Here is a 14,690-nt window from a genome sequence, read left to right on the forward strand (position 1 = left end):
ATCCTGGTCTTGGACTCCAGTGATGGTCAATGTGGCCGTGTTCCCAGATTTGGAGCCAGAGAATTGGTAAGGGATGCTGGAAGGTTTGTTGCTATCCCCACATATGCAGGGGGCCACTGCCAGGTTTCTGTTGAAACCATTGCACATAGTTGCTATCAACATTTCTTCCTGTGCAAGTGAGTTTAGTAGTTTGCCTGGAAAAGATGGACACTGAAAGTGGCCGAGTCATCACATATTGGGCAAGAGAACCTGGAACAGAAAAAAAAAAAGCTGTGGTAGAAAGATTAATTATTGGTTAGAAGCCCATTACAATTATCTGCTGCCAGGCAGCTGGGGGCGGGGGGATGAAACCTCTGTAGCACCTGAAAAGTACAGGACTGGTACAAGGAAGAGTGTGGCCCAGGCCATGGTGGGAAACCCAAGCAGCTCGACTTCCTGAGGGAATGCTTCTGTAGCTAGGACCATGCACATCTCTCTTAAAGCACCAGAGCCAAGAGCAACCCCTTCGTGCAAATCTGCTTCCTGCCGACCGGTTGCTCAAGACACCGCTCCTGCCCCTCTGACAAAGGCACTGATGCAGGCAGTAGGCTCTGGTCCTATTCTGCCCTCACTACTATGGAGTAAGAATGGGGTAATGGCAGTGGTATATGCAGTCCTTCCGTTGTGCAAAGAGTGTCAGTGTGAGGACAATCTGTATCTTGTCTATTTAATGAAAAGTACCTAGTACCCAGAAGCCCGACAGCCTGCTGAACCACTGCAATGCTCAGAGCCCAGGCATGCCCAGAAATATCATCCCCCATTATTAGATCAGCACCAGTGCTGCCCTGTGGGACCTGGATCCTGGAAACCGTGCACTCCCCCTCCCAGAGCCAGCTGCGTTCTTTCTGGCAGGCATCTCCCATTCAATGGTATGGAGCAGCAGGGGTTACCCCCTGCAAGGGTCACTGGTTATATGCACATGGATGGTGCTGGCAGGAGAAAAGGAGCCAGGTTTGCTGTGCTGGATGGAGACCTGTAAGGGAGAGGACACTCACCCCCTGGAGTCAAGGCTGGAAGTGCGCAGGAAGGGCGAGTTCAGGGGAACCTCCATTAGCCACCTTTCTGGCCAGTTTTTACAGAGTTCAAATGCAGGACATCACCACAAAGATACCAGTTCAGGGGATGAATTAATTGATTTTTTTCACTGAAGACTTGGAGTGTGCCTGTGTCATAGCAGTCACGATCTCATCTGTGTCTAAGTGCACTTACTTTTCCACTATGCATGTCCCGCTCTCCTCATCCCGTTTCATAGATTTTATAGGTTTCATAGATGTTAGGGTTGGAAGAGACCCCAACGATCACCAAGTCCAGCCCCCCACCCCAGGGCAGGGAGTCAGCTGGGGTCAAAGGATCCCAGCAAGATTAGCATCCAAACACTTCTTGAATGAGTCCAGAGTAAGTGCCTGCACCACCTCTGGAGGGAATATATTCTAGGCCCTGGGGCTCAGACAGTAAAGAAATGTTTCCTCGTGTGAAGCCTAAAATGGTCTTGGAGGGGATTATGACCATTGGTCTTTGTTTTTCCTCGGGGTGCTCTGGTGAACACACCTGCTCCCAGGTCCTGATGTACACCCCTTATATACTTATAAGCAGCCACCAGGTCCACCCTGAGCCTGCGGTTTTCCAGGCTGAAGAGTCCCATGCCTCTCAGCCTTTCTCCGTAAGGCCTATTCTCTTGCCCTCTGATCATGTGCGTGGCTCTCCTCTGGACTCTCTCAAACTTCTCGACATCCTTCTTGAATTGCGGAGCCCAGAACTGGATGCAGTACTCCAGCTGCAGCCTCACCAAGCCCAAGTACAGCGGGAGGATGACACCCTGAGACTTACTTGAGAAGCATCTATGGATGCAAGCCAGAATATTGCTTGCTCTGCCAGCTGTGACATTGCATTGGTGGCTCGCGCTATCCTGTGGTCAATCATGACCCCTAAGTCTCTTTCAGCCGTGGTGCTAGCAAGCATAGAACTGCCGAGCTTATAAGCGTTACGCGGGTTTTTTCTCCTGAGGTGGAGTACCTTGCATTATCTCTGTTTCTTCCTCATACAAATGTGGGAATGGGCAGAAACAGGAGACTGGACTGATGGGATATAGGACAGGAGGACAGGAAGCTAGCGCTTCAGGCCAGGCCCTTCTAGACAAAGTCCCATCTGTGCGTTCAAGGACTGCTCTGGCCACCATCAAGCAGATGAAACGCTCAAGTCTTAGGGACGTCTGTGATACTTTTCCCCTTCTGAGGTGTAAATTCTGCCCATGTAAAAGATGTGTTACTGATTATTTAGATTGCATCCATCTGTTCTCTCTGTCTGAGAGAGGACTTTTTTCAGGTGGGTGTTTTCATGGTTTCAGCTCAGTTAGCTGGGTATAAGGGAACGTCATGGTGCTGGCTTATCCATGGTGTGCAGAGGTCTTCACGCAAGTTCCCACAGGTGATGTGGAGACAGTGGATATGTGTGCAGGCCATGATTGGTGGCACTAATGCAGACCCAGGCAGTAGGGAAGCCACAGTTCTTCCTTCCCAAGCTTAAAAACACTGAAGGTGAGTTCACACTATCGTCAAATGTTGCCCTTCCTCCTTCCTTTCCCATGTCCTAAATGGTCAGTAGGAGCTCTTCTGTGTAGGCAGATGTCCCCGAGACAATGGGAAGGGCGCTTGTGTGGCAGAACTTCACAGAAGGTGTTTTGGAGGACTACAATATCATTTCATGTGCTTTCCCTGAAGCAATGGGTGCTCTCACTGAAGAAGAGACTCATTCCCTCTGACCGCTGCAGTTTTTCAAGAAAATGAAAGACTGGCATTCTCTGAGAGGTGTTTTGTGTCTAAAATGCTTGAGAGCAACAGTTGTAGACTGACGGTAGGTTTGGACAATAAATCGCATGCTGGAATAAAGGGAAAGGTGTTGGCAGCTGCACTGCAGTGCTTAGGCTCCATGTGACAGTCCACAACCTGGTGATCTGAAACCAGCTGGAAATGTGCATGTGAATGTGTTGAAAGCTTTGTATAATCTAGCTCCTGGGCCACAGGAGGAGGTAGGGACAGAAACAGTTAGAGAAGAAATGCTGCATGAAGAGATACAGGTGAGGAACAAAGAGGAACAAGTCAATGCATTTCCTCCTGCCTCATTCTCAATATAATAATTACTTTTAAGGACACACAGGTTGAGTTTCCCATAAAAATGAAAAGAAAACCAATGTGCAGTGCACGTTAGAGCCACTTGGGAATGAGCCCACCAAAAAGTAGAGTTGCTGTGTTTGAAAGTTGCTGGGTCATGTCTCACTTCCCCATCACAGCATTGCCCCACTGCTTATTCTCAATGAAATACTGAACTTTCAGTTGAAATGGGGGCACTAATGAAGGTTACACAGCCAGTGGATCCCAGAGCAATGGAAAGGAAAGGACACTTGAAGGCAATTTGCACATGAGCAATTCAAAAAGGAGAGCTGTTCCCTTTGATAGCGCAGGTTTGTCTTACTTCTGACATTTCTATCTATGCAGGTGAGTTCAATATCCTGTTTGACAGCAGACAACAACCAGATAAATAGACCGTTCTGACTTTTTCTGAGCCTAATTTGAAAAGAATAAACTATTCCAACCAGAAGACCTCATAAAACCTTCACCTCTCCTGTGCAATATGAATTTTCAGTTCAACGTACAAGACATTTTACAAGGTTTGCACTCTCTTATTCCTGAGGAAGGGTAAATTTTCCCCACAACCTTGCAGATACAGAGGGTTTTTTGCAAATATCCAGTCAGTCTAATGAAAGATATCACCTGTGCCATGAGTTGGATACAAAATACCGATGTATTCTACCACCTGGTGGGCTGGTGTTTGTGCAGCGCAAGGGGCCTCCATAACTCTGGGGCTCACTCTGCAGCCAAGGTCACCAGCTCACATCATAGCTACCAACATTTTCTTTTCCTTTGATCCGTTCTTCTGCTTTTATCGGCCACTGGCTTCCAGGCAGTGGGGTGGATACGAGGATGAAAAAGAAAGAGGCTGGTTTTTACACTTCAATTCTGAGCACAAGGCTTTGTCTGCTCAAGGCCTCCATGCTGCTTGCCCTGGGTGTGGCGCAGACACAAGTGTGACCACCCATCCCTAACTGGATAGGACAATCCCAAAAGGTGAAAATCAAGTTCCTGTCCTGCACTGAATGACTCCAGGATAATATTTGTCCCAGGTTCCCCTCCACACAGTGAAACCATAGGAACTATCCCCCCAGTATCATGTGCAGGGATCCGGGTTTCCCACCCACTGTGCCAAACTAAAGGAAAAGTGTGGTTTCTCTTTGGCATTAACAGGGGTGGTGACAGTGCTGAGCTGTGCCGCGCTCTGCTGCTGGGCGAGGAAGGGGAGACTTGCCGTGGTAGCATGGCTGGCACAGGGTTTCTGGTGATAGCAGCAACATCAAGTTTCTCCACCGTCCTGCACTGGATCATGCCTGATGGGCCGTGGAGGGCCCCAGGAGAAAGGGGAGCTGGGCAGGGGACCTAAACCATGTAGAGGACAGCCCACATCCTCCCCCACGCCCATGGGCTCTGCTCAGCTCTGTTCTGGTTGTGCCATCAGCGGGGGGTTGCGAATGGAGTGCAGGGCTTGAGGTTGGGTGACCATGTGTCCCACTTTTGCATTTTCTAAAAATGGTCACGCTGGGAGACGGCCAACATCTGAACAAGCAGTAGTGACCATAGTGACATGGAACCAGGGCACAGTGGATCACATTGCTTTCTTTAACAATTGTTTTGAGGGAAAAAACATGAATCCTCCCTCTTTCAACTATACCGAGCCTGCTTCTTAAATGCACTTAAAGGAGCTCTTCGGGAGCTCCGCACTTGCCGCTGCTGGGCTCCCGCCACTGCCGTAATCCTGCCACTGCAGCCGCGCTCCACTGCTGCCAGAGCAGCTGTGCCCCCACCCTGCTGCCGGGGGCACTGTGTTCATGAATGCAGTGCCTTATTCACAGATGTTGCCGTTCGCTGGGAGTACAAGAACGTATCCTACATCAATGGCGAGGGTCACCTGTATTTAGAAAAATGAATCAAGGCATCATAAGGAAGTTAAATCCTGGAAGCATTTATAGCTGTGTTCAAGTTTTTTAAGAGTTTTGAGCTGATCCATGCCTGAACTGATCGTTGCCCCCAGCTCCCTACAGGTAAGTCTATGGGGCAGGGGCAGATTGAGGCCCACACAGTGAAGGAGGAGGCAGGCAGCTGGGGGTAGGGCTGGCAGCTGGGGGTGCTCCCGGCTAGGGCAGTGCATGGGCCTGGGTCCAGAATGCACAGCTCTGGGGCTGGCTGGGGAGTGGTATGAAGCCACAGGCAGCTCATTGGGGGTGGCTTGTTCCCCACTGCTGCATGGTCTCCCACAGAGGAGGAAATGGGGGAGAGGGCACGTGCCCCCCAGATTTGTGCATAGGAGTAGATATGGTCTGTCAGCTGTGGGTTTGGGGCTCTCCAACCTGCTGCCCTTCCCTGGAGCCTTCACGGCCCAGCAGGTAGGACCCATCATGGGAGGGCAGAACAGGGCAGGGAGGCTCAGCTCCACGGTGATGAGGAGCCCTGTGCCAGCCGTGCATGGTGAGGTGGCCTCTGCCTATTAAGCAGTAGCGGGGGTGGCGACAGTGTGGAGTTGTGCCCTTTGCTGCTCCTGCATGAACAAGGGGCATCTCGCCTTGGCACTACGGCTAGCACAAGCCTGATGGTGATAACATCAGCCTCGTGTTTTTCAGCCATCCTTCACTTGGTGTTGCCTGCTCGGCTGTAGAAGCCCCAGGGGGAAGGGCAGCAGGGCGGGGAGCCCTGAACTGCACAGAGGGCAGCCCACATCCTCCCAAACACCCACTGCCTCTGCCTTGCTCTGTTCTGGTTGTGCCATCCACAGGGGTTGTGAGTGGGATGGGGAGTTTGGGGTAGGTGGGCATGCTTCCTGCTTTTGCATTTTCAAAAGGTGGTCACCCTAGGAGACAGCCAAGATCTGAACAAGCAGTATTGACCATTGTGACATGGAACCAGGCCACAGAGCAATCACATTGCTTTCTTTCACAATTGTTTTGAAGGCAGGAAGGTGAATCCTCCTTCTTTCAACTATCACCCTTCTCCCAGCCCCTCCTTCCTGGTAAAGCTTCTGGGACAATCATCCTGTGTACCCAGACCTCCAAGGAAGTGAGTGAGAAGACAAATCCTCTGGTGGCTGGAAAGGATTCAGGGTTGATTGGAATCACTCTCATTTCTCACATGTCCCCGTTCTGACAGGAACGATCACTAAAGAAACAGTGTGACCTGCTCCCTTGGTAACAGGAGGTTTGTGTCGCACTTCCCCATTGCACTGTGTCATTGTGTGGAGAGTTACTGCCACTATCATAAGCGCTGCAGTAATAATCAGCCTCGTCCTGGACTTGGACTCCAGTGATGGTCAATGTGGCCGTGTTACCGGACTTGGAACCAGAGAACCGGTCCGAGACACCGGAGGGTCTCTTATTATTATAGTACATAACGGTCAGGGGGGCACTCCCAGGTTTCTGTTGGTACCAACTCGCTCCGTAGCTACCAATGCTACTGCCCGTGCAGGTGAGCGTAGCAGTTTGTCCGGGAGAGACAGACACCGAAGGCGGCTGAGTCGGCGCGGTCTGAGCAAGACAACCTGGAACAAGAGAGAACACACAGGCATGAAATAACCCCTCGTATCGAGATCTGCAGGCAGCCAGGGGACAAAACCCCCATTTCAGCACCTGAGCAGCACATGAGCAATACGAGGAGGAGCGGGGCCAAGGCCATGGTGGAAATCCAGACCAGCTCTGCCTCCTCAAGGAAGCCAGTCACTGGCTGGGACCATACATGTCTCTTTAAATGCCCACAGCTGAGATCGGCCCCTTCATGTAAATCTGCCCTCTGCTCACTGGCTGCTGCTGGCACCTTATTCCTGCCAATGAGAAAAGCCAGGAGGAGAAGGGAGGGACTCTGCAGCCCTCGCTCCTCCCATGTGCACTGGTGTCGGCCCATATTGTGGTCACTCAAGTGAGGACAGAGGACCTGGGGAAACTGCCCTGTTTTGTTTTGTTTTTTACAAGGAGATAACAAAAGAAAATGCACAGCCAAGGATACTCTTCTGCCCTTTTCCTCACCCAGAAACATTTCACAGGCCTCGTCCACTGTTTCTGGTCAGAAACTCCCGTGTCAATATACATTGGAGATTAGAGACTGGAGCAACGATCTCTGCTTAACAAGGACGTGTTACCTGAGAGGTGACTCTGTCCTTGGGATTGTGGACTAGAGGCGGACAGTGAGTCTCACCTCAAAGAAGGTCCACCAGACTTCAAAACATGGGGCATTACTCTGATCTCACATTGACACCTCTGGTATTCAGCCTCTATCAGCATCTAGAAAAATAATTCAAGGCATCTCAAGGAAGTGTGACTCTGAGAGATCTGTCATGAATCAATCTTAGAAGTATTTGCAGCTGTATGTGAGTTTCTGAAAAGCATTAAGCTGATCAATGCCTAACAGTGCTTACTTTTCCCGTATTGAAAAGTATCCCTGATCTCCAACAGAGAAACAGTGGAATGGGGAGAAACCAGGAATATGGACAGAGCTTGGATTAGAAAGAAGAGAGAGAAGCTGGAGCATGAGTTGTTTTCTAAAATTAACACAATAACAGAGTCCCAAGAGAAGACTGTGGCATTTTTCCATTTTTAAGATTAAAATTTGGTGTGGATATATGTCATGTAGTAGAAGAGTTTCATTTCTCTGCTCGTTGTAGTATTTTTTTTTCTTTTACATTCACTTATCTTAGGGAAAAAGGTGTTGTCCCATTCCCACATTTTGTGAGCAGGCATTCCCACTCCTCAAGGAGCTGTCACAGCTCTGTCTGCGTGTCCTTTGCATGAAAAGGCCTTTGAATCTGCTTTCCATGGGTGCTGGAAATCTTGAATCATTCACAATCCCCCCAGATGCACTCCTGGCTCTGTTCAGCTGGTGTCATCTGGAACAGAAACAGACTTCCTCCTGTTTTTGACAATTTATGGGTACAGATTGCCCCCTGGTGTTTCTACTCACAATGTAGCCCAGTCTACTACCCATCACACTGTGCCTGTCCCTGCAGATTGGAGAGCGGTTTGACACCCTCTGGTCCTGCTCTGCAACCTCTGGACCAAGCTGGGCCAACTAACGGCTCCAAAGCCGGAATCACTGGGGGCCCTGCTTTCCTGATAAGACTGTGGGAAGGCCAGAGGATCAGACTCTACTTTAGCTGCTGATTTTAAGAACTGATGTGACACCAAACCATAGAAATATGATGTGGAAAGGTCCGATACCACCAGTCTCAGCGTGGCTGGACAGTAGGAGGTGCTCCTGCGCTGAGGCACCCACCTCACTGCGCCCGACCTCTTACCAAGCTCCGAGTGCCTCCCCAGGGGCACCTCACATCTGGCCGCCCCCCTTCCTGGAGCACACCCACTATCCTGGGGTTACCGCTCCCACCACCCAGGGTTCGGGACTGTTTCTGGGCCTTATGCCCCCTGGGGTAGACAGGCCTTGGTCCTTGAGTGTGCTTGACACACTGCTAGGACTTGGGGTGCTTCCTTTAGCCTGAACCACACAAAGTAGCCTCCCTTGGTCATCCGAGGCAAGGCAATACAAAAGACAAGCCCAAACCCTCTCCCAGTGAGCCCACCACACTTGGTACAGTGGAGAACTCTATTGGTTGCAGAGAGGAGACTTGGGGAAGGGTACAGGATAGAGAGGTATCACACAGTAACCTGAGAGCAAACAGTGTAGCTGGGTGGCCTTTGAACACGCATCTTCTTTACAACAAGCTGTATTTCTAGATAAGGTTCAGGTAAATTACTCACAAGTGTCATCCAGAGTCTGACTGAGCTTTCTTCCGGAGGCAGGCAGTTCTTCCACGAAGAAGGGCTCTTGAATAACTTTTTGTGACCTCATCGCTAAGTCTGCACGAGAAGCAGCCCCATTGCTTGATGCCCGGTGCTTTCAAATGACCTCAACTTTGTGGCCCGGGAAGACCAGATGTTTTTGAATGTTACCCAATTAATTTAATAAGCATCACTGGACAATTCAGAGATGACATCTCTTGAATCACTGTCCCTCTGCCATGCGGTTAGGGCTAAAACAAAAGAGACTAATTTCTCTCCCCCTGTACCTGCTTGAATTCCTGTAGTAGCCATAACCTGGGACAACCAGACTGACAGACAGGTAAGGAGACAATGGCAAGTAGAAACCTAATAGAAGAGTCTGGGAAGATACTGAGATGGCTTTTTGTGACCATCAGGACCAGAGAAAGATTTTCCATTGCCATTTCCTTTGTCGCGAGGTGGCAGAGGAGGTGGTTGCAGCCTCTCCACTGTATAGTTACACAGGACATTGCCTGCCAGGCAGTGAAGCTCCTTAGCCTCCATTAGCACAGGAATATCTGTGTCTCCTCTCTGAAATGCAGTGGGCAGGGGAGGTTTTCCCACTGCCATGCACCTGGGGGTAGTTAGATCCAATGGGAGAAACCACCTGGATTGTTCTCTTAGGATAGGGTTTATCCTCTCTCCTAAGGGCCCATCTAGGATACATACTCCCGGGTGACACGTATTAATGACACTCGCTTTTTAATGGTCTGGATCTTTCACTCGTCCTTTCTTCTGCAATTCTGCTGGTACCTGCTCCTGGTACTGTAGTTCCTGTCTCACAGCCCTACAGACTGTTTTTACCTCATTGTAGTAACGTTGGATGGTAGCAAAAACAGAAATTAAACTGAGCAATATAGCTCTGGACCCCTAGTAACATTTCTAGTTCAATTTTACCTGGAGAAACCGGTGTTGTGTTATATGGAATGAGGAACCACACCATCTGCACCCTTCTCCATTTTCAACATCCTACATCTGTCCATGGGCGTCACTGTTCTCTGTGATATTCCCCACATGGAAATGCCTCTGCACTGCTTCCGGCAGGCATTGTGTAGACATGCAATATATTAACAAGCAAAAGGGAATGACGGTAGCCCAGAGGGAAGCCACACTGAAGTCCCAATTATTCCTTTCCCTGGTGTAAAAGCCTGAAGGAGAATTGTTATTAGTTTCAACTATCACTGTTCCCTGCCCTCCACTTCCCTTGCAGAGTCCCTAGTAGAAGTCTTCCTGCATGCCTGGACCTCTCGGGAGTGACTGAGGATCTGTCTCCTCAGGTGACTGGGAAGGTTTTGTGGTTCATTGAATCAGTCGCACTTGTTCCCCTTCCCCCATTTCTGACAAGAGCTTTGACTTGCAAAACAGGCCAACCTGCTCTGTTTGGTAGCACAGGTTTGTGTCTCACTTCCCCATTGCCCTGTGTCACTGGGTCAAGCTCTGCTGTCACTATGCCATGCCTGGCAGTAATAGTCAGCCTCGTCCTGGGCTTGAACTCCAGTGATAGTCAATGTGGCCATGTTCCCAGATTTGGAGTCAGAGAGTCGGTCAGAGATGCCTGAGGCTCGGATGCTATTGCAGTATATAAGCAGCAGGGGAATGCTGCCAGGTTTCTGTTGGTCCCAACTCACACTGTAGCTACCCACGTTTCTTCCTGTGCAGGTCAGTTTAGCAGTTTGTCCTGGAAAGATGGACACTGAAGGTGACTGCGTCATCAAGTACTGGGCCAGGGAACCTAGAAGCGAAGAACAACCTAAGTTTATAGAAAGTCTTGGTCTGACTTTAACTCCAGTTACCAAGATCTCTAGGCAGCCAGGTGAGAAACCAAATGCATTATAATACCCGAGCAGTATTTGAGCACTCCTAGAAGGAAAGGGACCCCGGCCATGGTGGGAACCCAGACCGACTTGGCTTACAGGTCTTTAGCTGAGACAATTTGACTCCAATTTGAAATCCAACAGAGCTGAGAACAGGCCCTTCATGCAAGTCTGCTCCCCTCACACGGGCTCCTAGAAACGTACCACACTCACCAATCTGACAGGCCCTCAGATGGGGAACTCTGAACCTCCTTCTTCCCTTTGTACCATGGTGTAAAAGTGAAGGTAATTTTACTGATGTCAGAGTGTGGTTCAGATGCTGTCAGTGATCACCGGATTCAGGCTGTGCACTTTCTAATATTTAATAATTCCTAATCACCCTAGAGCAAAGGCCATGTTCTGGGTCACTGAATCGTCTAGAGCCACTACAGCCATAAAGGCTCCTTAACACCATTTGATTAAAAGTATCTCATCAGCATTGGTACTGCACTTGGGAACCTTTGGGAATTTTTTCACAATACACTTTGAGCTGATCAAATGTTAATCAGTGATAGGGCCTTGTTCCACTGTAATACTGTGTGGCTTCTGGAGCTCTTAACTGCTGAATTGTTCTCATGTTAACACTTTAAAGTGATTTTTGCAGTTGTTATGAGGCTTCAATATACGCCACCCGAGGGCAGTTTAATCTCGCATCCGTAAAACCCACCTCCTGTCCCATTAAAGGGTGGGTGGGCCCCAGGGAGGGAAGGTCACGTGACCCTAGCATGAGCCATTTTGAGTATTATTTATAATGCCCATGGGACTCGACCCCAGCCATGGATACAACCACTCAATGCCTGGAGACACAAGCCAGACAGACAGTCCCTGCTCCTAATTGCTCATCATCCAAGTAGCAGGATGTGAGTGGACGTCCTTAGAGAGGATCCATCTGGGAATCTCCTGGGAGTGAAAGCTGTTGCAGGATGTGCCCCATGGGGCTTGAGAGGACCCACATCTCACAACACTTGCTTTCTTCCTGCGCCCATCCTGTTTTCCCAGCGGTAGTGACCCTGGGAGAGAACCGGGAGAGGGAGCAACCTGAGGGATACTGGAGAGGAGGACCAAAATATCTCTGTATAAAGCGTCTCCCAGCAACGTCTAACCAAATTGTCTTACAAGATCCAATGAGCTGTGTGTCTGGCTTGATGAATGCTGGATGCAGAGCTCCTCATGCTGGCATCCGTTACAACTACCTCCAGGTCTTGCCCTGACGAGCACCATCATGTCTAATAATGAACATAGTCCCCTGGTTCCTTAATTTGATCTTGCCTCCCCTCACCGTTTTCCTCTCTGCAGTTTCCGTTCATGTCCCCAGGGCGTTGCTACGAGCTTCAGCGGATTCCACCTGGGCCTGGTGCTGGCCTCTCGTCTGCAGGGTGGCTGAACAACCACAACACCATGTGACAGACATGCAGGGAAAGGGAAATGTCAACCATGTCTGTGTGCCAGCTGTGATGCAGGAGTCACCGAGGATGTTCAGATGCTGCGGGGGGGATGAGTGTCTGCAGGGCTTGCCAGAGAGAGGCATAGAGCCATGGGTGGCTAACCTGGGGAACAGGGGTGGGGGGGCTGGCTCCCTGCTGGTGCTTGCACTCCCAGGAAGGGGGTATGGGGAGGCATGAGCCCCAGTGTTTGTTCATGGCACCACTGTTGGCTCTCCATCCTCCTGCCCTCTCCTGAAGTTTTCATGGTCCAGCAGGCGGTGCCTGGCATGGGAGAGTTGAGCAAGGTGGGCAGGCTCGGTGCCACCACCACCACTTCCAGCACCACTGGAGCCCTGCCCCAGCTGTGCCACCATGGCAAAGTATCCCCTTTGTGCCCGGCCATGGAGGGGGTGGTGGCATCATGGAGTTGTGCCACCTGTTCCTACTGGTGTGGTGGTTCCCGTGTGGCGGTTCCAGCAGTGGTAGCAGCGCTGAGTCTCTTGGCCAGTCCATGGCATGTCTCACCTCCTGGGCTGCAGAAGCTCCTGAGAGGAGTGCAACAGAGAGGGGACCAAAGCGCCCCACAGGGGCAGCCCACATGTACTCTCACATCCCACCGGCTCCACCTGGTTTAGCTCCCAGTTGTGGGGTTGGGGGGAGGCATGTCCCCCACTTTTCCATTTTCAAAAGATGGTCACACTGGGAGGCAGTCAACATCTGAACAAGCAGCAGTGACCGTAGCAACGTGGACCCAGGCCACAGTGGATCACATTGCTTTCTTTCACAATTGTTTTGAAGGCAGGAAGGTGAATCCTCCTTCTCTCAACTCTCACCCTTCTCCCAGCTCCCTCTGTCCCTGCAAAAGTTCTGGGACAATCATCCTGTGTACCCAGACCTCCAAGGAAGTGAGTGAGAAGACAAATCCTCCGGGGGCTGGAAAGGATTCAGGGTTGATTGAAATCACTCTTATTTTTAATGTGTCCCCTTTCTGACAGGAATGATCACTATAGAAACAGTGCGACCCACTCCTTTTGTAACAGGAGGTTTGTGTCTCACTTCCCCATTGCACTGTGTCATTGTGTGGAGAGCTACTGCCAGTATAAGCACCACAATAATAATCAGCCTCATCCTGGACTTGGACTCCAGTGATGGTCAATGTGGCCGTGTTACCGGACTTGGAACCAGAGAACCGCTCCAAGATACCGGAGGGTCTGTTATTATTGCCGTACATAACGGTCAGGGGGGCACTCCCAGGTTTCTGTTGGTACCAACTCGCTCCGTAGCTACCAATGCTACTGCCCGTGCAGGTGAGCGTAGCAGTTTGTCCGGGAGAGACGGACACCGAAGGCGGCTGAGTCAGCGCGGTCTGAGCAAGACAACCTGGAACAAGAGAGAACACACAGACATGAAATAACCCCTCGTATCGAGATCTGCAGGCAGCCAGGGGACAAAACCCCCATTTCAGCACCTGAGCAGCACATGAGCAATACGAGGAGGAGCGGGACCAAGGCCATGGTGGAAATGCAGACCAGCTCTGCCTCCTCAAGGAAACCAGTCGCTGGCTGGGACCATTCAAGTCTCTTTAAATGCCCAAAGCTGAGATCAGCCCCTTCATGTAAATCTGCCCTCTGCTCACTGGCTGCTGCTGGCTCCTTATTCCTGCTGATGAGAAAAGACAGGAAGAGAAGGGAGGGACTCTGTGGCCCATGCTCCTCCCATGCTCACTGGTGTCGGCCCATATTGTGGTCACTCCAGTGTGGACAGAGGACCTGGGGAAACTGCCCTGTTTGCTTTGTTTTGTTTTTACAAGGAGATAACAAAAGAAAATGCACAGCCCAGGACCCCCTGCTCCCCATTTCCTCACCAAGAACCATTTCACAGGCCTCGTCCACTGTTTCTGGTCAGAAACTCCCGTGTCGAACTACGTGGGAGATTAGAGACTGGAGCAACAATCTCTGCTTAACAAGGACGTTTTACCTGAGAGGTGACTCTGTCCTTGGGACTGTGGACTAGAGGCGGACAGTGGGTCTCACCTCAAAGGAGGTCCACTGGACTTCACAACATGAGGCATCACTCTGATCTCACATTGACACCTCTGGTATTCAGCCTCTATCAGCATCTAGAAACATGATTGAAGGCATCACAAGAAAGTGTGACTGAGAGATCTGTGAGTTGAATTAATCTTTGAAGTATTTGCAGCTGCATGCGAGTTGTGGAAGAGTTTCATTTCTCTGCTCGCTGTGTTATTTCTTTTCTTTTACATTCACTTATTTGAGGGACAAAGGTGTTGTCCCATTCCCAAGTTTTGTGAGCAGGCATTCCTGCTCTGCAAGGGGTGTCACAGCTCTGTGTATTTGTGCATCCTTTGCATGAAAAGGCCTTTGAATCTGTTTTCCATGGCTGCTGGAAATCTTGAATCATTCACAATCCAACCAGATGCACTCCTGGCCCTGTGCAGCTTGTGTCCTCCAT

General features: G+C 50.3%; 1 gene segment (V, D, J or C); it reads right to left on the bottom strand.

The window, feature by feature from the left end:
- Positions 1-1,356: 1,356 nt before the first annotated feature.
- Positions 1,357-10,826, bottom strand: LOC132243535 (immunoglobulin lambda variable 3-1-like; the record flags this gene model as incomplete). The annotated part of the segment is given in 3 exon segments: positions 1,357-1,376; positions 6,391-6,675; positions 10,781-10,826. Coding segments are annotated over 3 exon segments (351 nt in total), but the record flags the coding sequence as incomplete, so codon positions are not given.
- Between the last annotated feature and the right edge of the window lie 3,864 nt (positions 10,827-14,690).

The sequence above is a fragment of the Alligator mississippiensis genome, chromosome 10 (genome assembly GCF_030867095.1).
Source record: "Alligator mississippiensis isolate rAllMis1 chromosome 10, rAllMis1, whole genome shotgun sequence".
Lineage (NCBI taxonomy): Eukaryota > Metazoa > Chordata > Crocodylia > Alligatoridae > Alligator > Alligator mississippiensis.